Source organism: Vipera ursinii, assembly GCF_947247035.1.
Source record: "Vipera ursinii genome assembly, chromosome: 4".
Taxonomy (NCBI): domain Eukaryota; kingdom Metazoa; phylum Chordata; class Lepidosauria; order Squamata; family Viperidae; genus Vipera; species Vipera ursinii.
The window spans coordinates 119,520,830-119,544,493 of record NC_139514.1 but is presented as its reverse complement, the minus strand read 5'-3'; the positions used below and the strand labels follow the sequence as shown (position 1 = coordinate 119,544,493).

The 23,664-nt window shown below is 45.7% G+C and overlaps 1 protein-coding gene across 2 annotated transcripts in view; it reads right to left on the bottom strand.

The window, feature by feature from the left end:
* Nucleotides 1-6,689: 6,689 nt before the first annotated feature.
* NAT8L (N-acetyltransferase 8 like) overlaps nt 6,690-23,664 on the bottom strand; it is a gene marked incomplete at its 5' end in the record, with an annotated part of 34,078 nt that continues 17,103 nt past the window's right edge. The window contains 3 exons of one of the 2 annotated variants that reach the window (XR_014492388.1): nt 15,497-15,759; nt 16,674-16,725; nt 16,951-17,137. Coding sequence is in view for 1 of the 2 variants with exons in the window: in XM_083361589.1 (XP_083217715.1) it covers nt 6,808-7,175 (368 nt within the window). Of the gene's footprint in view, nt 7,176-15,496; nt 15,760-16,673; nt 16,726-16,950; nt 17,138-23,664 lie in introns of those variants that run through there. The other variant, XM_083361589.1, reaches the window with a different exon arrangement.

Genomic DNA, 23,664 nt, shown 5'->3' with positions numbered 1-23,664 from the left:
AGGTCGCACGTAAGCAAGCTGAAGGCCCTCTCTGGATCCAGAACCTTGAATCGGGATGGCCTGACGGATGCATCCAGGCAGTTCTTTGCAGCAGCCGTCCTTCGGCTTCCTCTTGCTTTTCTCCATGGCTTGAACCCAGCTGAACATCCTTACAGAGCAGCTGCTCAGTTCTCAAGCTGCCGAGTTGCATTACCGAGGCCGTTCTTAAAGAGATGCACCGGGGATGATTCAGGAAAAGCTGGCGCTGGGAGCAATTGTTCACATGTCTGTCCTCTAGACCAGGGGTCTCCAAACTTGGCCACTTTAAGACTTGTGGACTTCAACTCCCAGAATTCCCCAGCCAGCCATGCTGGCTGGGGAACTCTGGGAGTTGAAGTCCACAGGTCTTAAAGTGGCCAAGGTTGGGGACCCCTGGTCTAGACAGATGAGACAGGACGGTCGTGAGAAAGGGGAAGCTTGCGTCCAGATTTTCAGAAAAGGCCTTTTAAGGTAACATTATCTCTCCGTTCCTGAAGCTGGAAAATAGACACCTCTTTAAGAGGTATGGACTTCAACCCCCAGAACTCCCCAGCCCGTCCGCACATTTTAAAAGTTCCCAAGTTTGAGATACAATTGCTGTAAAACATCCCTTCTGGGACTGTGCCTAAGTACCAAAGCCATATTTAATTTAATTTAATTTAATAACATTTATATGGGTCACTCAGAAGGGCTGTGGTCAAGACCCATTTCTGCCTCTTTGGGAATTAAAAGTGTGTGTGTGTGTCTTACGAAATATATTAACCTTGTACAGTAAATAGATAAACAACAACAATGGATGGAGTAGAATAAGACGTTACTATACAGGCTTAAATATAGGACTCACTCTAAACCCGGAGAATTTTAGGGTTGTTTCTTTTTGGGACATATTCAAACCACATACAAATATGCTGTTCAATCTGAGACAGCACTTACATACGGCATATATGATAATCTCACCATAGCTAGAGATTGGTATGTCATCTGACAACTGGTGATGCGAAAGCAGAGGGAAGACCCCTGCAGAGTCATTAGATGGTTCACTAATAAACAGGGTTTTTTTTGTGCTGGTATCTATTTTTTATTTTTATTTATTTATTTTAATTCCATTTATATCCCACCCTTCTCCAACGACTCAGGGCGGCTTACAAGCTATTAAGATGCTTGAATTTGCAATACATTTTTTAGAATTCAAACTCCAGTGTTCAATTTGTTCTAAAAATGCTTGGCTGACCATAATTTAATTTACATATTTTTCAAAAAGCTGGGCTGGTAAATAATTAAATATCCATGCCACCTAGCTGTAGAGGAATCCCATCGGATGAATTAAGCCACAGCCACAGCTTTGTTTGGGGAAGCTCAGCTGAGCCACAACCTTGAAAGGAACATTGTCTAACAGCCATCGGGGAAGATCTGGCACGTCCTGCATCAAGGAAGCAAAATTAAAACTCGGATGACAGTTTTAGCAGAATCTCGAGTGATCAAATTTGGAAGAAGCTCAGATACGTCACACGTTATGACAGCAAGAGTTCTTGGATCAGAAAGGTAGAAAGATTCGTGTTTTTCTAGTGATTGCGAGAGAAGTGGGCTGCTGGGTCTAGGTTTAGAAACTCAAGAGGACAAAACGCATCAAGCTAAATACAGGCTGAAAAGCTGTCTAAACTTGTATTTGGAAAACATGGTGATTGCCCAGGGCAGCAGATGAAAGTCTTTTATTTAAGGTATTCTCACTTTGTGCGATTTGAGCGATGTGCCCCAGTTTCCATCTTGAGAGCAAGTGGTAGAAACAAAAGCGAGAACTGCTTGGAACCGTCAGAGGCCTTCAAGAGCTGCTGACCGCCCACCTGTCACGATGCACGGAGCTTTTAGTCCGTGTTCACAGCAGCCTTCCAGGCCTTTCTGTGGGTGAAAGCCACCTGCCCTGCTGGCCTTGGGCTTCAGGGAGGCCTCCCTCTGGGTCAGTGGTCAATGCCGATGGCTTCAGGAGAAGTGCTTTGCAGCGTGTGAGCACATGTCCAGACTTGCACAGAAACCTCAGTAGCGAATGCACACAAGAAGTGAATGCACACAGGTGTGGAGACAGCTGGAAACAGCATCCAAATCAGCTACGGCTGATTTGAAAAAAGGGGCTTCACGAGGATCCTCCCTTGTTGTGAAATATCTTTTTCCAAAGCATTGGTGCATCTTTATCAAGTCCATAAAAAAGATACATAGAAAATACTCTAAGAATACAGTACAACTGCTTGGTTTTATATACCTGGATGCAAGGCCAAAAAAAAAAATGTATCCGTCTGCCGGATGATTTTGGAGTTATGCAGCTCGTGACAGCCACAGAACAGAAACTCAGCGGGGGTTGCCTAAGAGCCTCAGGGCTCTGCAAGTGAAATTTCCATAATGCAATACATTCCGGGAAGAAATCAATTAAGAGATTAAGTATTGATTAATTAAATAATTAAGTGTTTGTGAACATGATAAAGCAGAGGGGTCCCTGGGAAATCAAGATGGGCAGCCTCGGCCATGAGGTCAACGCTCGGTCTCTTTTCTGCACCTGTTGTGACCCACCTGGTGGGTCTCTGATGGAAGGACTGTGGCCGCCATCTTGCCTTGGCTGACAGTCCCTCACCTCCCTAGCAGCCTGTTCTGTGATAAAGATTTTAATGCCAGAACTCCTTGCCCTCTTGCTCCAAGCCATAATTTAAGAAGAAAAAACTTCCTTACTCATAAAAGAAATCCCAATTTAAGAGAGATCATTTTGCCTTGGTTTTACAGCCTATAAAAATGGGGGTCATGCACTGGCCACCATAAAATCATCCACATAAATAGCAAGTTTGCTCTGTCCTGTTGTAACAGGCAGGTCTCATTTTGGTTAGGGAGATATTTCCAAGCAGTGGCTGGAGAAACGAGGCAGCAAAAAAGCCTGCAATGTAGAAATCTGGGGGAAATTCCAGATATCTGACTCCAGGAGAAGACCCAGAATCAGCCCCATTCAGTCAGGGGTGGGATTACCCTTCGGCCTAGGGGCTGGGTCCAGGCCTCGTAAAGTTCTTTTTAAAAGACCAGCCCAGGTCACGTACCGCATCAGGGGTCTATATCCCCCCCTCACAAAAAAATATCTGCAGCCTTTGCAGGGGAAACCTGCCTGTTATAAAGTCAGCCCTAGGAACACGTGTCTGTCATATGTGAAAAATCATGCCACTTGGGAGACGTGGCGCTGCTGATGCCAGAAAGTCTTTCTAAAGGTCCTCAGCCCACGTGCTGCTGGCTGGAAACAGGCCCACGGAAGGTAGCATGATGGGCTTGTGAGGTAGGACACATATTATGATCACACGACTAGTCCAGATTTAAGCTGCTATTGGTTGTGCCGTCTCTCTCTGGGAAGTGGGAAAAGGGTTTGGTAAGTCGGTATGCATCTGTATGGGCATCATTGCTTCATCCCTTTCAAAAACATATACAGTATACCTAATTTTTTTTTAGAAAAAATCAGGCTGAAGATGAGAACATGGGCAGATTGTGCTGGGTAGTTCACTGGGGATTACAATTGGCTGCACTTACCATATCCTCTCAACAGCTCTAAAATGCAAAATGCTGTAAAAATCCCTCATCTGTGGCCTGTTCCTTCGACTGATGAAGATTTGATGGAAAACTTTGTTTCCTGCATCCTGGATCTCTTCCCCTCCAAGGTAAAAACCACCTAATAGAGTATTGTTCCTTCTAGATTTCTACTGAAAAATGTGTTTCCCATTATTCCTGGATTAATGATACCGCCACGCGTTGAATGTTACAAGATTCCCTCCCAACAGCTTCTCCTTTCAGATTATTGCCACCCATGTCCATTAGGATAATAATTCCTATGTGCCTACCTAAGGTGCCCCGTCCTTCTTTCACGCTCTCCTCTCCTTTTTAGCATACATTCACATTCGTCAGAGTCCGATCTTCCGTAACTCATCATTCACTGCAGAGATTTAACACTTCTTCCCTGGTGGGTTCCTCATAGGTCCCCAAAGCAAGAGGAGGAAGAGGGGAAAGATGTTTCTGATATGTTGTAATTTAAAGGAAGCGGAAAGAAGATACACCTAGATGGACAAGAGACCCCTTGGAGTTCAACTAATTGCATGAATGAATTCAGCAGAAGCCAGGTAAGCAACACTTCAAAACCCATGTATTTTCAGAAACTTGCTCCCATGTGCAATCGTAAAAATGTTATCATACAGTTCAGTCAAGGTCTTCCAGAGTAGACTTCGCAATCTGGTGTTGGGTCGCCCAGCTACGTCAGGGGATCTCTCCACCGGTACAAGCATTAAACCATTCACGTTCTTAAAGTGCCTCAATAAAAATCACTCGTAGTCCATAGGAGTCACGTACCACTCATATCCTTTCATCGTCCAATTCATTAGGCTATATAGTACAATTAATTTTCCAGAAATCATTTAGTGCAAGGATAACACAAAAGGAAAAACAAATTAAAAGGCACAAGCAGTTCTTTCCTTTCCCTTTTTCCCCTAACGCTTTATAGTATTCATCTGGGTTACGCAGTTTAATGTAATCACCAAAAACAGCTATAAAATATCGTACCAATTTCTGTACACTATACACCTCTGTCCTACATTTCCCCTCCTCAAACGGTACACATTTGAGCTTCAAGAGAAATGTACAGCATAGAATTCTTTTTTTAAAAAAAAATACATTCTACACACACACACACACACACACACACACACACACACACACACTCGTTTCCAATAAGTACATTCTGTTCATCAGGTCAGTCTTTCGTACTGATCAAGTGTTTTATTGCTGGGACACAGTTTGCTCTTGCCATTTATAGCTCAGGGCCCTGTCTGAGGCCAGCGGGCGTTCGCCACTGGAGCAGAAAACCAGGGTTTGCGACCCGCCTTTCTCCTTTTATTTGGTCATCAGCCTGAAGGGACTCTGTGGTCCAGGTTGCCCCACGCTTGAGACGGGAGCAATGAGGAAGCCCCTCTCCCATCATCAGTGGCCTTCCTGGGTAAAGATGGAGCTACGGCTGGTCTTCAGGAAGCACAGTGATGGGGAAGGGGCTGCAGGCTCCTCACCCGGGCCCTGAAGCGAGGGAAACTCAGGGCAGCCTCTTTATCCTCAGCGGGGCCTTTGCTACCTTTCCACCCACTCCTCGTTTTGAGACCCAAACAGGACACAAAGTGTCTCCCTACCACCAGATGGAAACGCAGCTTCTGTCCTCTCTTGTCAAAACGGAGAATGGCCCCCCACAAGCGGCCAGACCAAAGGACCGGCTTGGCGGGAGTCCTTCCGCTCTCCTCTCCCCTCAGCCTCATCCAAACGGGACCTTCTCCCTCCAACCCGGTGGGGTGGCCTAATTTCTATCGTAATTTTTTCAACCGGAGGAAACGTTGAATGAGAGCTGCTCTGGTCAATCCGAGTCCTCCACCCCCCACCCTCAAATAAATGCAACCAGACTTCTTCCGTGCTTCTCTGATCTGTTGCCTTTTAAACCCCAAAGCTGCCCGACTTCTATTCAGACATAATGAATGCAGAAGTTGCTGTTTCTTGAAATAAAGGTTGGTATTTCAAGGCAGAAGAAGCTGCAGCATGGGCTCCAACAGACAGCATGCCACATCTCTGTTGCGTTGCCTTGCTTTTTGCATGGAGCTGTACAACTCACAAATGTGACGTTGTACGGCAGCTCTCCTAAATTTGTTATCCCACTAGCAAGTAGCAGCTGATTAAAATAGTATCTTTGCTTTCCTAGCCCTCTTCAGCTGAACTGGCAACTCCAGCCGTCTCTCTTTTGCATATTGCTTTTTCTGAAGCGTTTAGAATTGGCGCACATTATTAGCGTACAGGTGTGTTGCCATAGAAACAGAAGTCTCCGTTTTGCCTCTGGGAAACCAGTCCACAAAAGCGAAGAGTTTGGATCGTTTAAGCAAACATAATAAACAAAACTCTTCAATAAAGGAAAAATAACACTGTGGATGGAGATATCTGCCAGGGGACCTCAAAGTCTATCTACATTCACATATTTGATATTTTGGTAATTTACATATGTTACATTGGGCTCAGGGCTCGTAGTTGCTGGCTTAGGAAGAAAATTAGGATCAAGGACCAGGTCCTGGGTGTGAGATGCACCAATATTCTTGAGAATTTGGGCATGAGGGAGGTACATCCAGAAAGTGCATTATTATTATTATTATTATTATTAGCGCCTACTTGGTAGTGTGCTTGAATGCATGCAAATACTTCCTCTTCATGCATTATAGCAAGCAGGATTTTCACATTTTTTGTCAGCATGATTAACCAGCATTGTATCATGAGGACATGAATGCATACGACTTCATAAGATACTGAGAAATGCATTCACATAAAACTTTTGCACTGAGCTGTATCATGAAGTATCGCTTTTTTAATACTTGGGGGGAGGGGAAAAGGTGATTATTAATTGTTATTATTATTATTATTATTTATAACACACGTCAGACAAGCAGCCTTGTTATGCATTGACATTTCTGTGCTTATGTAGGCAACCAGGATAAGACTGGGAGAGTGAGCGCGCGTCCATCCTGACCTTGACCCAGGCCAGGCCAAGGGCAGCAGTCCACCGTATCTCCAGCATTAGTGCCGCCATCACCCCACAAGCACTTCAGAAAAGAAGAAGACGGGCCCTTCGCTTGTACAAGGACTTGTACAAAGCTAATGAAGAACATGAAATGAAGAAATGGCAAAGGAACCATGATGGGAACCCCCACAAAACATTGGCCAGGAGGCTCTGGGGAGGACCACTGTGAAGATGAGGTTTCCTCACTCTTCACGCAGCTGCAGGCAATAGCGGTGGTAGCGAAGCTGGAAGAATATTTGCTCTACAATAGAATGGGTCATTCCAGGCAGGGAATAGTGTTCGACTACCCCAACATGCTTGAACCCTAAGGACTCGTACAATTTGTGGGCTGCCACCTTCACTGCCGTGGTCCCCAGCACCACCGAGGAGTAGTTGTTGACCACGGCAAACTCCAGCACCTTGCGACCCAGAGCTTTAGCGATCCCTTTACCACGGTATTTAAAGTCCACAGACATGCGGCGCAATTCCACCGTGTTGTCCTCCTCGTTGCCTCGGGCCGCCACGATGCCCACCACGTTGCCATTTAGCACTGCCACCCAGAAGCAGGAACCTGTTGGCACAAAGCAGAGCGTGAATTGGAAGAGAATCAATATCCTCCTTCTAAGCGCCATAAACCGAGAGGAAACCCCCAACACAAGTTCCCCTTCAAAACCACAATTAGTCCCAAATTATCATGTCAGACGCCTTCCTATAAAATTTCTTGCATTATACCCAAAAGATAATTTTCTGTTTCATTGCATATTGTCTCAATATTGGAAGCGCTGAGTAATGAAAATGAATTACGTTTCGTGAGCTTTGCCATCTGTGAAAGAGCAGTTTATGAATGTCTGCCTTAATTTGCCCACTATTATTTTTATTTTTATTTTTTTTAATTCCATTTATATCCCGCCCTTCTCCGAAGACTCAGGGTGGCTTACAAACTTAGCAGTAGCCTTCATTCTATGTATATGCCTGCTTATTAGGGCTTTCACACACACCCCAAGCGGCATTATTACAAAGTCAGCTTAATTGCCCCCAACAATCTGGGTCCTCATTTTACCTACCTCGGAAGGATGGAAGGCTGAGTCAACCTTGAGCCTGGTGGGATGCGAACCTGCACTAATTGCAGGCAGCAGGTGTTACTTAAGGAGGCATTAGCCCACTGCTCCACCAAGGCTCAAAGCTGGTCCAGAGGAAATTGGCCGGTTCTCCATTGTTTGGAACCCACAATTTTAAAAAGCTTTGGGGGATCATCGGCCTCATGAAGTCTGGATGAAGCAGCCCGTGAAGGAGGCCTCTTAACTTCATCCAGAGATGCGTTGCTTGTCAGCAGGTTGGTTCACAAACAAGCCCTTGGCCCTGCCCGCCATCTCTTCCCAGCCCAATATCAGTTTTCATAAGTATGGGCAAGTCCAGACTCCACAAAATTTGTTGGAGACATTATTCTGTCCTTTATTTTTTTCCTGATGGCTTTTAAACAACTCCGAGGCCAGGTGTGCACATCTGCAGCCAGTCCCATTTTGGCTACAAAGACTGGGGCTTTGACAACTTAGGGGGTTGTGCAATGGGATCACCACCCTTCTGGAGGTTCGTGGCCACATTCTGGCATGCTCAGGGCCACATTCAGAAATAGAAACAGGCGGGACAAGGGCGAGGAAACAAAGCAAAGCCAACAAAGAAATATTTAACAATTTGGATTATGGATATGCATTGTGTACTACTTCCAGCAGTGCCAAACAGATACTTCCTGTGTTTCAGGGAAAAGACAGGAAGTTCTTAGCATATTTTGGCCTGCAAGGATAGAGAGGAGCATTTGGGATAAGGTGACATCACTGGAAGATCAAAGGCACTTTAACCGTCCTTCTGTAGGGGTTGCCAAGTCTGGGATCAGGTTTTAGACGCCAAATAAGTGTGCTGCCTAGCAGAGGTTAAACATTCCTACTTTAACCCCAATTTTAAAAACCACAAAAATGTAATTATGAAAATGGGCAGCTTGCTACCAAATTTTGATGTTGTGATCCTGGAGGCATGTCGAATAGAAAACTCTGATGCACACCGTAAGAGTATTTCATGTACATACATACCTACATACAGATTCACACACATATACCGTTATGTATTACATATTTTACAGCAGTATTTAGGTAAAACACTTATTTCCTTGGATTACATTCGGATTTAATACCACCACCTGGCAAATATGTCTAGGGAGATTCTCAGTCTTCCAGGTCCCAAAGATGATTTTTCAAGAGGCAACTGGACTTCCTTGGTTATTCCTTGAAGACATTTCACTTCTCACCCAAGAAGCTTCTGAGATGTGAAACGTCTTCAAGGAAAGACCAAGGAAGTCCAGTTGCCTGTCAAAAAAGCACCTTTGGGTCATCTGGCAAGTACATTAAACTTCATTTCTCTTTATTTTTCCTGAGACCACAAACCTTTCTTGCCATAATCTGGAGTGATGAGTCAAAGAGAAGATCTCCTATCCTGGTAGGAAGAACGCAGACAGTGAAAGAGAAAGAAATAAAACCTCCGACTGGTTTCCTCATTTTATCCCAAACTTAACAGAGCTGACCCCTCCCATCTCAAATCATCTTTGATCGAGGGCACCATTAAGTGCATGGTTCGGCAGGGATTTTAATGACTTAATGAGGTATTTTCTTCATAGTTCAGTCTTTGTACCTTATTCATGTCTTTGTAAAGCGTGATGGTTCCACTACAGCTTCTAGGGATGGCAAAGTCTCATAGACCCACATTGTGCTGAATGGAATGACATTGGAAATAATGAGAAACTCTTAGCAATTAAGGTTAGATTTGGTGATATTTTCTGAAGCGGCCGATGCGATTTTTAATTCCCTCAAATGGTTTAGAAGTTAAATCAGAGCGGATTAGCTAGTTATTGCTCTTCTCCCATTTTAATTTCAACAAAACTCACAGACATTCACTCACACAGGCATAAATCATTTGGTTAAAGAGTACTTCAGAACGGGAAGGGAAATAGCGCACTATGCTTATCAACTAAAGTGTTTTTGCTGTCAGGTGAAGACAGCCAGTCACAAAACTGGGACCAAATTCACTGTATTTTTAGAAGACCCCAGTCCCCACCTTTAGAACCGGGATCACACCTCGGCCCACCCAAACACTGTATAAACACTCCCCAGGCGCCATCCTAGTATTTCTCTTCGGCTAGTCCACATTCTTCTCTAACTAGGGATGTAAACATTGAGCAGCTGCTGCTGGCCTCCCTCGCTAGATCATTGGCAGGCCAGGCCTCTAAGAGTTCCTGATAATTACAGAGCTTCGTGAAACAAACAGGCTTGTATTCATGAACTGACATTTCAGCCTGGACTTCCATATAGACAACAGTTCTCAATTTGTTATTCCCACCCTTAAGAGATACTTGCAAAATGAATCTGCGAATCTGTGTTATATTGGTCTCTTACCCTTCCTGCCTGGGTCAGTATCTCACTGCCTTCCTCTTCACCCCGACTCCACAAATGCACCTTGCATTTTATTGTTCTCTCCTGGTTCCTAATCTGCCGCCCCAAATCCCCCACTGCCCTGGACTCACCACATCTTTCTTTTCCCTTCCATCAGGAGTAGCCAGTGGCACACATGTTGAACGTAAGGGTTGCTCTACAGATCCATTCTTGGAAAAATATTGATGTTATCTATATGTCCACCTTTGACCCCAAGAAACCAGTTTGCATTAATTAGTTGAAGGGGGATCCTATAATGGAGATCCTCACCAGAGGAGTCTCAGTTCCCAGAAGAACTTGCCTTTCTGAGACTTTGAACCAAGATCCAAGAGGTTAAGATTCTCTGGAACAATGACTGGACCCTTTCCGAGCAGATCCAGACCGCGCTGATGCCTCGTGACTGTAGTTTTAATTAGAAAGAGAGGCCGAAGACTCCCCAAGACTCAAGGAATTATTAAGTGACCAAGGGTTCAGTGATAGTTGTGACAAGGCCGGAATAGGACAACTTGCCACAGCCAACTCACTGTGGCCGACAGGATAATTCAACAATTCAATTACTTAAAATAGTTTTTAAAATTGTTTCAGTTTTTGTCATTCACGTTTTGTCCCTCCTTTGGCATCCTTTCTTTAATGATTCTATTCCACCATTTCTTCAATGTTACTGTAACATAGTTGTCGCACAGCCAGTTGTCCTAGACCCATGGCAGGTACTTCAATGAAACAGGGCTTTTCATACGCGCAACTTCTCGGCTGAAGGTCTACTCCAGAGGAATTCCTTCAAGAATGTTCTAAGGTGGGTCCGGAGAGCCTTGGTTCCCTACCAAAGCACATGTGGGGATATCCATGGTTCCTCCAGAACAGACCTACTCCATGTAGCTCATCCTGGCCCTGTTTTTCATAGCAGCCTCACGAGAAGGCAAAGTAACCGATGCAGAAAACAGAGCTGCCTTATGCAGCCACCCAACATTCCCAGTTAGCTTGGCATCAACCGCCAAATCCGCCATTCTTTGCAAGTTCACATCATTTGTGTACTTGCTGGCCTGTAACTTTATCCCGACAGTTTAGTGGGTTGGCTTAATCAAAATGTTATGTGGATGCTTTTAACATGTTGAAAACCTTTGGTGTTGTGCATTTGATGATTCTGTGTATTCAATGTTCAATGTATCAATGCATTACAAAATAAATGCTGTATAGGAAATTTGCTTTTAGGCTAGCCTACAGATAATGGCAAAGAACAAAATCACAGAAAGATCCATCGGAATTTGGAATGTGATTTCCCATCTCTTTCCGGTTAAGAGAGAGAAAGCTAATTTGGGGTCAAATCCAACCCCCACCTCTAGGACATACCAAGAACGGAGAGTAAAGTGTCGTACTTGATGGTCCTTTTCCAAAGTGCTGTAAGAACCAGGAGGTTTTTTTTAATGGAAATGTCAAATAATTGTGAAGCTGAGGCAACGGGCTACTCTGCTCTCCGTGAGGTCCAATTTAAACAGACTGCGTGGTCATTAAGAAGAACTTACCCTTGCGGGGTCACAAGCATCTGGTATGGAATGCATTTCATCCCCCAAAACAAGGCCTGTGTTAGGTTGCTGGAGATTCGTGGTTTGGTTTAGCACGATGAGGCCTATTTGACTACAGCAGCGATGGGAACACCTCTGGATGTCCTGAAGGGCCAAGGTTTGTAAGCAGACCCTGGAGAAGTCCTGCCCTCATGGTTGTTAAGAGGGGACTCCAACTTGATAGACAGAATCAATGGGAGATACCGTCCCTTGCGTTCATAGAGGCCCGCAGGGAAAGGTTTACGACAACCAGGCCAGGTCGCCTGGAAAGATTCTGCTTGCCTGCCCAGCAATAATTTTAGACTGAGGCAGGGATGACATCAGAATAAGAGGTCTTAGTTTATGATGGGAAATTTGTTCAACCAAAATCAAAGAGCTGAAACTTCTGAAAATCAGAAACATCACTAAGTGAAAACAAAAACTCTTCAGAAATAATAAAGCCAGCCATAGAACACAGTAGCAAAATTATGCAGAAAGAAAAAAAATAGAAAAAAATATATCTGCCAAATTCAAATCCTCAGTCCCAGCACGACTCCCTTCTGTGCCTGAAACTCAGAGGGAGACCAGATTTTAAGAGGGAGGGGATTCGAGGGGGGATCAGAAACGTCCCTTTCCAAGGTCCCGTCGGACAGCCTGCTTGGGGCCGGGGGGAAGTGATCCTGAAGGATCCTCGGTGCTCTCTGAACTTCAGTAACATCATCACTGCTACTGCCTCATCTCTAGCACTGAGGACGTTACCTAGTTGGGTCAGGAAACGTCTGCAAGGAAACAAGCAAGCTCAGAAAACACCTCCACGTCCTCCTCCTCTCTGCAAATCCCTCCTGGCACTGATGACGTTACCTAGTTGGGTCAGGAAACGTCTGCAAGGAAACAAGCAAGCTCAGAAAACACCTCCACGTCCTCCTCCTCTCTGCAAATCCCTCCTGGCACTGATGACGTTACCTAGTTGGGTCAGGAAACGTCTGCAAGGAAACCAGCCAGCTCAGAGACCACCAAGCGTGCTCATCTCAACCCTGAGCTACAGACATCCCCCCTTTACTGCAACTGGTCCCATCCGATCTGACCTGGCAGGCAGACTCATAAGGCAATGGCTGCCCCCCCCCCAAGACTGCAGCCAGACCCGGAATCTGGGAGGGGGCAGGAATTGTTCATCCTCTTCACCCTCCCCTTTTCCAGTAGAGCAAGTCAACTTTGCTCTCCAATCTATAATTAAAATGGTGGATGAGAATTTTTAAATTATTATTATTACAGGTAGTCCTCAACTTACAAAAGTTCACTTAACGAGCATTTAAAATTACAACACCATTGGGAAAAAAGAGACATATGACGGTTTTTCACTTAGCAACCGTTGCAGCATCCCCGGGTCACGTGGTCAAAATTCAGACGCTCGGCAACTGACTCGTATTTACGACAGTCAGTCGCAGCGTCCTGGGGGTGGTGGTCACGTGATCCCCTTTTGCGGCCTTCTGACAAAGTCAAGGGGGGAACCAGATTCACTTAACAAACGTGTTACTAATTGAACAACTGCAGTGATTCACTTAACAGCCAGGGCAAGGTCGTAAAATGGGGCAAAACTCACTTAACAAACGTCTCGCTTAGCAACAGAAATTTGGGTTTGGAAGTGGTTGTAAGTTGAGGACTATCTGCATTATAGACAAACCGGGCATTCAGCAGCATTTATTTTAAAACAGTCGGTAGCAGTTTCTTGCAGTTTAGCAACTTTATAGCCGAGTCTCACCATACTTATTTTTCCCCTACTGTTAAAAAATGGGGGGGGGGGGAGTTACTATTTTCATTTTATCTCATGTGTAGCACCCACCAACACAGCTTCCAGCTTTCCTGGCAGATTTCCTCCCATCGCATGTTACTTTTATTTTAATACAATTCTTCTCACGTGTGACATATGTAAACTCTCTTCCCATCTCAATTTTTCCAGCTTATCCAAGTTTGAGCAGGTATTATTTCCTTACGTCTTGAGGAAGTAAAATACTTCTGAGATCATTGCAGACCAAAGTTTGTCTGGTGGCTTCATTTAACCACATCTCCTCTTTAGCTCTTCCCTTCCGTTTTTCAGTAGGTCACCGTTGCAAGGCTTAATTTCCAAATGGTTTTAACTAAAGGATATTCTTTCTTTTACTTCTGTTTCTCCAAGACTGTGCTTCTCCAATAGTGAATTAAATCTCAGCTAATCACCAGTGTGTGTATTGGGAGAGGGGGTGTATTTTAGGCTGAAGAAAGTTCAACAATGACAATTCTCATTATCTAATCCTTTTATACGTAGCCTCCGTGTGAAAAGAGGAGGGGGGAAGTGTTAAAGAAAGACTTAATAGGCAAATCCCAACTTATCTTGGTCAGTTTCTTGCAGAGGTGAGCTTTGCCACCCAGGTAAGTGGAGGACTCCCCTCCCTTTTTTTGAGGATGGGGACACTATTTTGGGTGGAAGAAGTGAAGAGAAGAAATGCCTGCCTTAAATGCTGTTCATCCCCCAAGAAGGCCACTGCATCTGACAACTGAGCCCATTTCCCCATTTTGGGAGAGGGTTTTTTCCCCAGCAAGGCTGAACCCAGGCCTTTCCTTGCCACAGGTCGCTGGACACGCCGTCCCTGGTTCTCAAGGCCCAAAAGGTGTGGTTGGAAAGAGTGTGTGGGTCCCCAGGCACAGAGAGCCCCCCCTCCCTCTCCTGGCGAGTTACCCTCTTGCTTCAGAGTGAAGCTCTGAAGTGCTAAAACCTAGGAAGAACGGCTGCGGGACTTGGGTCTGGCTAGTCTACAGAAAAGAAGAAAGAGGGGAGACACGATAGCAGCGCTCCAGTATCTGAGGGGCTGCCACAAGGAAGAGGAGGGGGGTCAAACTATTCTCCAAAGCCCCAGAGGGAAGGACGAGAAACAACGGATGGAAACTGACCAAATAGAGAAGCAAGCTGGAATTAGGGAGTAAGTTCCTGACAGTGAGAACAATTAACCAGCGGAACAGCTTGCCACCAGAAATCCTGGGCGCTCCATCCCTGGAGACTTTTAAGAAGAGACTGGACAATCACCTGTCTGAGATGGTACAGGTTCTCCTGCTTGAGCAGGGGGCTGGACTAGAAGTCCTCCAAGATCCCTTTCAGCTCTGCTCTACTCTACTCCTACTCCTATTCTGTTCTGTTCTATTCTATTCCTACTTAGCGGACCACCTTTCATTTAATGACCATTCCAACTTACAATGCAGAAAAAAGTAACTTATGAGCTTCGTTACGCGATCAGAATTTAGGCACTTGACAATCGCCCCATGTTTACAACGGTGGTGCCGTCCCGAGGACAAACATGATCACCATTTGTGACCTCCTGACAAGCACAATCCAGGTAGGAAGCCAGATTCGCTTAGCGAATACGAGAATCACCTAGCATGGTGATTCTTTTAACAACTGTGGCAAAAGAGGTTGTAAAATCAGGCACAACCACGGCCACCTTGCTTGGCAACAGAAGTTCCTGCCACGTGTGGCCATACACGTGTGGCCATACAAGACTACCTGCGCCCTTGTAGCTTCATAAAGGGAAGAACCGAAGGCTCCCGAGACACCTGGCCTCACCTGGCTTCATCCACAGCAAGGCAGATTGATGGCATCCCTCTTGGATCCAACTGTCCCGGATCCTGCTTAAGGGTATGGGCAATGTGTGTCTCTCTCTCTGTCTCTCTCTCTCTGTGTGTAGGGAAGCTTAAGGATTTTGCTGCAGGTGCTGACAACCCATTTATTGGGGTTCAAACAGAAAATGATGAATCTAACCACACCACTGCTGGGGACCTGGGACAATAAACAGGGTGTAGGACAAAACACACACACCACCTGGAACATTAGGAAACCCCCCCACAAACTTCATTTATTTCTGCAGTACAAAAGGGAAGCCAATTAGAAGAACTTCAAAAATACTGAAGTGGCTGCCATTTGGGGAAGACCTGAGAGGCAGAAGGTGCACGCGTGCATTGCCTTTTGGCTGAGAGAGTTGGCCCTCTGAGGGGAGAAAGTCCCGTCTTCCGATAAATGTTCTGGATATTTCCTGTAAGCAACGACATTTCTGCAGGTATTCCTGGCCCACTACCGGCACGAAGACTGTCACATTGCTTCTTGGGACTCCTGCTTCTGTGGAAATTAAGAAAGGAAAAGCCACAATATTGTCGTGGCTGCCATATCGAAATGCATCTTTGAACGTTTCTTTCACATTTTTGATTCTTGTTCCAACTTCTAAGCTCGTGTTGTAGAAAGCAATTTGTAAAGTCCTTTTAGCTTTTATACAAAAACTGCACTATGCTGCTCTTAGTCCAGTTTTTAGTGAATTGATAGCATAACTTACTCAACCAAAGTTTTCTTCATGTGACTCTTTAAGGCAGTGTGTGCCAAACGTGGCAGTTTTAAGATGAGTGGACTTCAACTCCCAGAATTCCCCAGACAGCATGACTGAAGTCTTGAAGTCCACCCATCTTAAAATTCTCAAGAATTTGAGAAATATTGCTTTAAGAACTGAAAGTGACATTTAAGTATTTTGCAAGTCTGGCTGCACTTACAAAATGAGAAAGGAAGAATGCTCTCTCCCCACAACGCTTTCTGAATAGTGTTTCTGTGATCCAGGAGGAGATTTTGGGGTCACGGCTGTAACCAGGAGAAGCAAGGCTTCTTTCTCAAAACAGGGGAGGCTTCAGGTAGCCCCATCACCCAAAACCCCTGGTGCCAGGATGAAACATCAAAAACACTAGCTGGATTCTACCTAGGCTCAGATGCTTAAAAATATGAGCCTCTGGACCATGCAGTCCAGCATAAATCTCAATGAAGGAAGGAAGGAAGGAAGGAAGGAAGGAAGGAAGGAAGGAAGGAAGGAAGGAGGGAGGGAGGGAGGGAAGGAGGGAAGGAGGGGAGGGAGGGAGAACCAAGATCTTCTCCTGCTCTGGCTGCATGTCCTTCCCACCCAAAGGGATGCTGGACAAAACCCAAGGAATCCCATCCTATGTCAGTTGATGTAAGATTCCCTCCACCAACAACGCTCATTGACACAGGCCTACCTTGCTCCTCATCTCCAGCACCTGAAGGCCTTGAGGTTATTTTTTCCTGAGCCTGAAAAAAGCAAGAAAATATGAATCTGTACATATTCGAAAAAGCATACCCCAAATTTCAATCGCCACTGCCCCACCTCTCTCCTCCTCCTCCTCCTTCTAGACCCAACTCCAGCCTGACGCCCACCTTCACTTGCAACTGCCCTGTCACTTCAAATTCGTCCTCCTGTCAAGCCTCCCACTATATGCTCCATCAACACAGCAGGCAACAGCACAATGCACTCACCAAAGGAGAGCTGGCGGACGCTGTGGTTTGCAGGAGAAGCCTTCATACTTGCCAGTTATCCCGGATGGTCCGTGAGGCGGAGACCGTTACGGCGGCATTGCTAGGGAGAGGCCAAGGGCCTGGGTAGGGGGGGAGCCACTACCAGAGCTGCTGGGGTTATTGTCTCATCCACCAGGGCTAATGACCTCTGCAAATAAAGAAAGTCTCTCTACGCAACCAATCTGATGCAATCAAGGCACAGCGTCCAGGCAACAACAGGCACACAAGTGAGGCATGTGATAAATAGAACACTGTTTGTGCCCTACAGTGGAATGAGTCAGACCTCCAAAATGTGGGGAGGACAGTCAGTGGCTAGAACTAATTTACCCACAAACAGTGAAAGTAAATGGTTTCTTGCAAGCCTTAAAATTCAATATTGGTTTATGACACAGTCTGTAGGTGATTGAAATGCACCAATATTACATGGATTAAAATAATGTGTTCCACACCCCAAATCAGCCCCCTGTCCTGGTTGCAAATATACAGCGAAAGATTAAAATGGATGGTCAGCCAAGTCAAAGGGCCACAGGAGTATATCAGACTGGGTGGTCTTGCAGCACCAAACATTGATTAAATTCCTTTCTGGGGATCAACATGATTATAGGATAACCTGCTGTAGCAGAAAACCACATACTTAATATTCTGAGCACTTATCAGTTTAAGAAGAAAGTCGATCCACGCTCAGTGAACAATTAGGATCATTTATTCTCTCTGCAACACCAGTTTCCTGGTTTGATTAATATTGTAAAATGCCTGTTTATCTTTAAAAACACATGCCAGGAAATTCAAAGTGAAATTTCCTCTGGGATAATAAATGCATTTATAAAAATCATACAGGAATATACAGCATTGCTTAAGAGAAACAAGAAACCATTTCAAAGATATACTTGGAAGAATTGAGAAAACTATGAACATCTGAGAGATGGCTACGTTAATAGGGGGATTTATAAAGATTTATAAAGTTATTGCATATCCCGAGATATCCAAATATGATTAAGAACAGTATTTATGCATTTACTTGGTATGATTTACGTTAGCCTTATTACAGAGTTTAATATTACAGCTCCTGGGCCTTTGATCTCAGAGTCACCCTTGATTTAACATCTTCTGTTCTAGGAAACTTCTAGAGAAAAGTTTGGTATTGGGAAGATATTTCAATATATTTTTGAATCTAGTGCATTCCAATCTTTGTGAAGATTTAGAAACTGACCAACTTGATCATCTGATTAATTATTTGCAGGCAATTTCACATAGAAAAAGTAAGCCCCATTCCTACATTTATCAAGACCTGAAAGGCCTAAAATTGAAACTGGGTGCAACAGATCAGCGGGGAATGAAATGAAATGGAAATGGGGAAAAAATTGATTAAAGCCCATTGTTAGGCAGAGCTGGGAGGAACCTCTTCAACTGAAACCTCAGACGTTTGGTGTGATTTGCTCTTTATTGTTGAAGTGTGTGGTATCACCAGACCTAGACCAAAGGAGCTGTCTGGGGCCTTCAGAGAGATGAAAGATGTCCCTGAGTTTGGAAAGAAATTTTAAAAGATCACCAAACAATTGGATGCAAATCTTTCCGAGGTGCAAAAGATCATGGAGAAGATTTCAAACAACTTGCCAGGAGACTGAAGGGATTTTATTGTGCTTATGATTTTAGTGTAAGTTTGACATTATCAGCCATTTTATATATACTGTATAGTAACCATTTTATATTGATACTTGTACTGTTATTATGTAATCATTGTTTTGTTATTTTGTAATCGTCATTTTGTAGTCAGATGCTTTGTGTATTTTGGAAAAGTAAAAGCCTCGTGTTAAAGGGGGGGGGGAAGGAGCTGTGGTGGAGCCTGGGTTGCTGTGAATGAGTCATCATCTAGGAATTATTTTTCTGTACCTTTTGCTTCCTAGTACCAAGGCCAGATCTCTTTGTTCTGAAGGGGTATAAAAGGTGGAAGACATCTTTCCTGGTTGTTGCCTTCATCTCTGTACCAGCCGCGAAGAGAGATGTGGCCACCCGACTCTATTCTGATCAAAATAAAAGTTGTTTGCTTGCTGAAACCCCGGCTCAGGCATTTCTTTTGCCTCTTTTAAATTCCTGAGTAACGCTGGGGCGATTGTGAGGCTAAGTGGAAAACCTTACAAGTCGCTGCCCCACCTCTGAGTCCTCCAGCCTTAGAGCAGAACACAGACTGACTTTCCTCCACTGGCTGGGCCAAAGCTGCCCTGGGCAGGTCAGCAGAGGAGACCCAGGACTCTGCAACCATCACCAACACATGGCTGGTGTTGACCTCTCATCACCGTCAGGGAGCTGCGATGGCCATAAGTGGGGAAACCGGTCCTAAAGTTACTTTTTTGAGCACCGTCACATCTTTGAATGATCATTAAAGGAATGGTTGTAAATTGAGGACTATCCCTATCAGTTCACATGGTCTGAACTGCTTCAGTTAATGCAGTCTAAAACCACAGGAAGATTTTTTTTAAAAAAATAAATTAGTGGCATCACACTACAGGTTAACGTTTAGATGAAGGTTAGTTTTCTCACCCATGTGAAGCTGTATTTGTAGCCTTGTTTTTTAAACACCTATATGAAAGTCTACGTTAAATTCTAGATAACCTCAGACTGAGAGGCTGGTCCATTTTCCCAGCCTCTGAAGGAGCTTCCAGAGGAGAAACTGTTTTTGCCAATCACGCTTCTTTCTCCTTGAACAGAACTGACAGCCCCATCCAGTCTTTTGGCAGCAGTCAGAAAGCAGTTATCTAACGACGGGCAGGTTTTTAAAAAAATTGATGTTAGCTGTTTTTGTTCTTTTTAAAATCAAGCCTCAAAAGCATTTCATTTGGTTTTTGCATTGCAAATTGAGTCGCAGTCTGGGGAAAATTCATGGCGAGGATTAGTTACATTATTCACTTAAATAATCCAAAATAAATATAAAGTTCACCAGAGAAAAACAACTTTTCATCTGAGTCTTAACAAACACGGAATTTTTAAACTTAAAAGTCTGGATCAACACAGCAATCCTTTTGCGATCCATTTTGGCAGAGGTTTGCATTTCAAAGTTCAGTTCTGGGCCTTTCCTGAATCTGGGACAAGCACAACTAAAGGCCGAGAAGATTCTTCGGCAAATTCCCTGTTAGATGTTTTATGCCAGCCTTTGGCAGTTCCCCAAAAAGGTCATCAGATGGGAGCAAAGAGGCTTCTTTGCTTCCACTGGTGGGTCAGGGGTCCCCCGGCCCCTGCAGCCCCATTGGCGAGAGTATTTTATGGTTAGGGAGGGGCTGAGACCCCCCATAAATACCTCTGCTCAGGGGCTGCTCTTTGTTCTCCTTCTTTCTTTCTCTTTGCATGCATTCTCTCTCTATCATACAAGCATGGATGCCTCCATGCCATATAGCTCTTTCTATATAGCTTCATAATGATTGCATCTCTGCATCCTGCCTCTTTTACTTGGAAGCACCTTAACGATCCATCGATCTCTCGTGAGTTCATCTCACATTCCCTTCGCCAAATTCAACTTCCCTCCGTCCAGTGCGCTCCCACAGAGAGGGCCTCCTCAGGGTGCCGCCGATCAAAGAATGCCGATTGGTGGCCCCCAGGGGGAGGGCGTTCTCTGTGGGCGCACCGGACCTTTGGAACCGCTTACCGGTCGAGCTCCGGACGGCCCCCGACCTTCGCTCCTTCCGGCGCGATCTCAAAACATTCTTTTTTGAACAAGCTGGCCTGGTCTGACGGGATGGGGTTGGGTTTTTATAATTAGTTTTAATTTTTAATATGTATTAATTATTACGGGCATAATGGTTTAATCACTTTTTAATTTTTGTATTATGTTTTTTATTATGTATTGCCCTGTTCACCGCCCTGAGTCCTTCGGGAGAAGGGCGGTATACAAATTAAATTATTATTAAATTATTAAATTCCTGTTTTGTCGCCTGTGAACCTCCCTTTGAACGCGCCTCGCCGAAGGGCGGCTGCTCTCGGTCGCCCACTGTTCTCCGGAGGAGTTCACACATTGCCACAAAAGGGCCTTCGGGTCAGCATGCCCATTCCAGAGAACGGGCTTCGAGCAGTGGTGGGATTCAAATACCTAAACAACCGGTTCTCTTATTGGATGCAGGCCTGGGTCTCCAAGGCCTAGAACGGACGTCCGGAAGTGGCATCCACGCACTTCCAGCGGGCCGTTCTAGGCCTAGCAGGCCTCCCAGGCCTAGAATGTACTTCCGGAAGCAGTGTACATTCAGCTGGTACCGGTTCTGCCGAACTGGCGCGAACCGGCTGAATCCCACCACTGGCTTTGAGCTATGAAAACCCTAATAAGCTTCTGCCCTTCACTCACAACCGTTCATCCTTCTGCCAAGGGCAAAGGCTCTCCTGCTTTCCATCCGCCCTGCAAGGCACCCAGCTACTACCGAGGAAAGAGGAGCCTTGGTCTTTGGCGCTCCCAAACGGCTGATTGGAGGGGTCTCTCTCTTCTGGCCGATTGGCCTCCCTTGCAATGGATCTCCCATCATAGTGCAGGTGGTCCCCGACTTACAACAGTTCATCGGGGGACTGCTCCACGTTACAGTGGCATTGAAAAAGGTGTCCTTTGACCATTTCTCACACTTACGACTGTTGCACCATCCCTGCGGGTCACCTGATCAGAATTCAGACGCTTGGCAACTGGCTCGTATTTATGACGACGGTCGCAGAGTTCCCGGGATCACATGATCCCCTTTTGCAACCTTCTGACCATCCACGTCAAAGGGGGAAGCCAGATTCACTAAACAACTGTGTGACCAACTTAGCGAATGCAGTGATTCAGTTACAAACTGTGGCAAGGAAGGTCACAAACTGGAACAAAATTCACTTAACCGCTCTCTCACTTAGCAACAGAGATCTGGGGCCCAGTTGTGGTTTTAAGCCTCTACCTCCCTCTGGGCTTTGGACATGAAAGAAAGTGCAGCTGAATAGAAAATAGGGCATTTCTGGGAGGCAATAAATTATCTGCACGCCCAGCCCTCCTTTGCCATTTTTGCGCCACCCGCCCAACCCACGCCACACCGAAAACTTCTGCTGCCGCCTGTGATTGCGAGGAAGAGGGGGCCTGAGAGGGAGGGAGAAGGAGGATCGCCTGAAGGGAAACGGCCTCTCCGCTGCCTCCTCGCCCAAGAGGCAGGAAGCAAGTCAGGGCATCATCACCTAAGGAGAAAGTTCTGACGTGGCGGGAGCCCTGCCTTATCCCACAGAAGAAGCCGAAGGGGCCGGAGTGGGGAGGGGGCAGAAGACACCCCAATCCCCATGGAGAGGGAGCTAAGGGGAGAAACCCACCCTGCTCTTCCTGGGAGGAGGAGGAGGAGGAGGAGGAGAGGGTTGGTTTTTGACCTACTTAGAAGGAGAGGCAGTAATGAGCGGAGAAGAAGACCAGGTCTTCTCAAGCTGAAGTGCCATTTCTAGCACCAGCCAACAACTGTTGGGCTTCGAAGGAGAAGCAGCCCTCTGAAGGGCAGAAAAGCCAAGGGCGATGGCCTTTCCCCACCCCACGCAGGGGCCATTGCCTAGGACCGCCTCAAGGGCGCTGTGGGTCCTAGACCAACCCTTCCCGACTGAAACTGTGAGGCAGTTGCCAGCTTAGGCATAGCTCAGAGGTCTCTGACCTCTGTTAAGCCTTGTGGACCTCAACTCCCAGAATTCCCCAGCCAGCACGCCGTAACATTGCTAAGGCTGGAGACCCCTGGCAGAGCTGATCAGCAGCAGAAACAGAATTGACAGCACAAGAACTCTCCAAGGCCCGTCAAAAGAGGATTATTTTTTTTTTAGAATTCAGAGCCCACCCTTCCTTCCTTCTCTTTCACCTTTACCTGTCACTCTATTCGAGGTCTCATTCTCGCTTTTCTTGCTGTTTCGTGTCTTCCTCTCCCTGCTTCTCCTCTTTTCTGCACTTCCCCCATTTGTCCTCCCTCCCTCCCTCCCTCTTCTTCCACTCTCCTTTCCAACTGTTTATGCTCTCTGGGTTTCTGTTTCTGCTCCTTTCCCGGGAGCTGACTTCTCGTTCCTGCCTCTGCTCACCCACTCCCCTATCTCTTATTCTGTCATCACTCCCACTTCTCTGGGTTTGCATTGTGTTAAGTGGCACCGTGAGCTTCCAGGCCCTCCCAAAGAGGCTTCTGTTGTGCAGACATCCCGCCTCGTTCTCAAGATTTGCCAGGAAGCCTCGCAGAGCCCCTCGCTTTCCATTTTTAACTCCCCCCCCATCACACCTCACGTTTCTTTCTTTTCCCTCCCTTTGCAAAATCTCTGGATTCGCTTGAAGGTAGTTATCAACTTCTCAACGCTTCTTGTTGAGCACAAAAATGCCTAAGTTGTGTTTTTAAAATAGTAATCGAAGTGTCTGATGATTTGTTGAAAACAACCTACACCTACTCCCTGCGTCAGTAAAGTCTGCATTAGCCGAGTTCAACACGCTCAGGAGAGCCACAGAGAGGAAGGGAGGGTTTGTGTGTCTGTGTGCCAAGGGATTGTGAGACGGCCACAATTCCACCTCGACATTTCTCCAGCCTCTGCTCTAAGCTCATTCATGTCTGCATTGCTTTGTAAGTAAACTCTGCCTTGCGTAGCAAGAGATCTGTTTAAAGACCAGCTGCTTTCGGCCGTGTGTGACCCTCAGCAAACTGCCCACATGGCCCACAATGGGAGAGACACCAT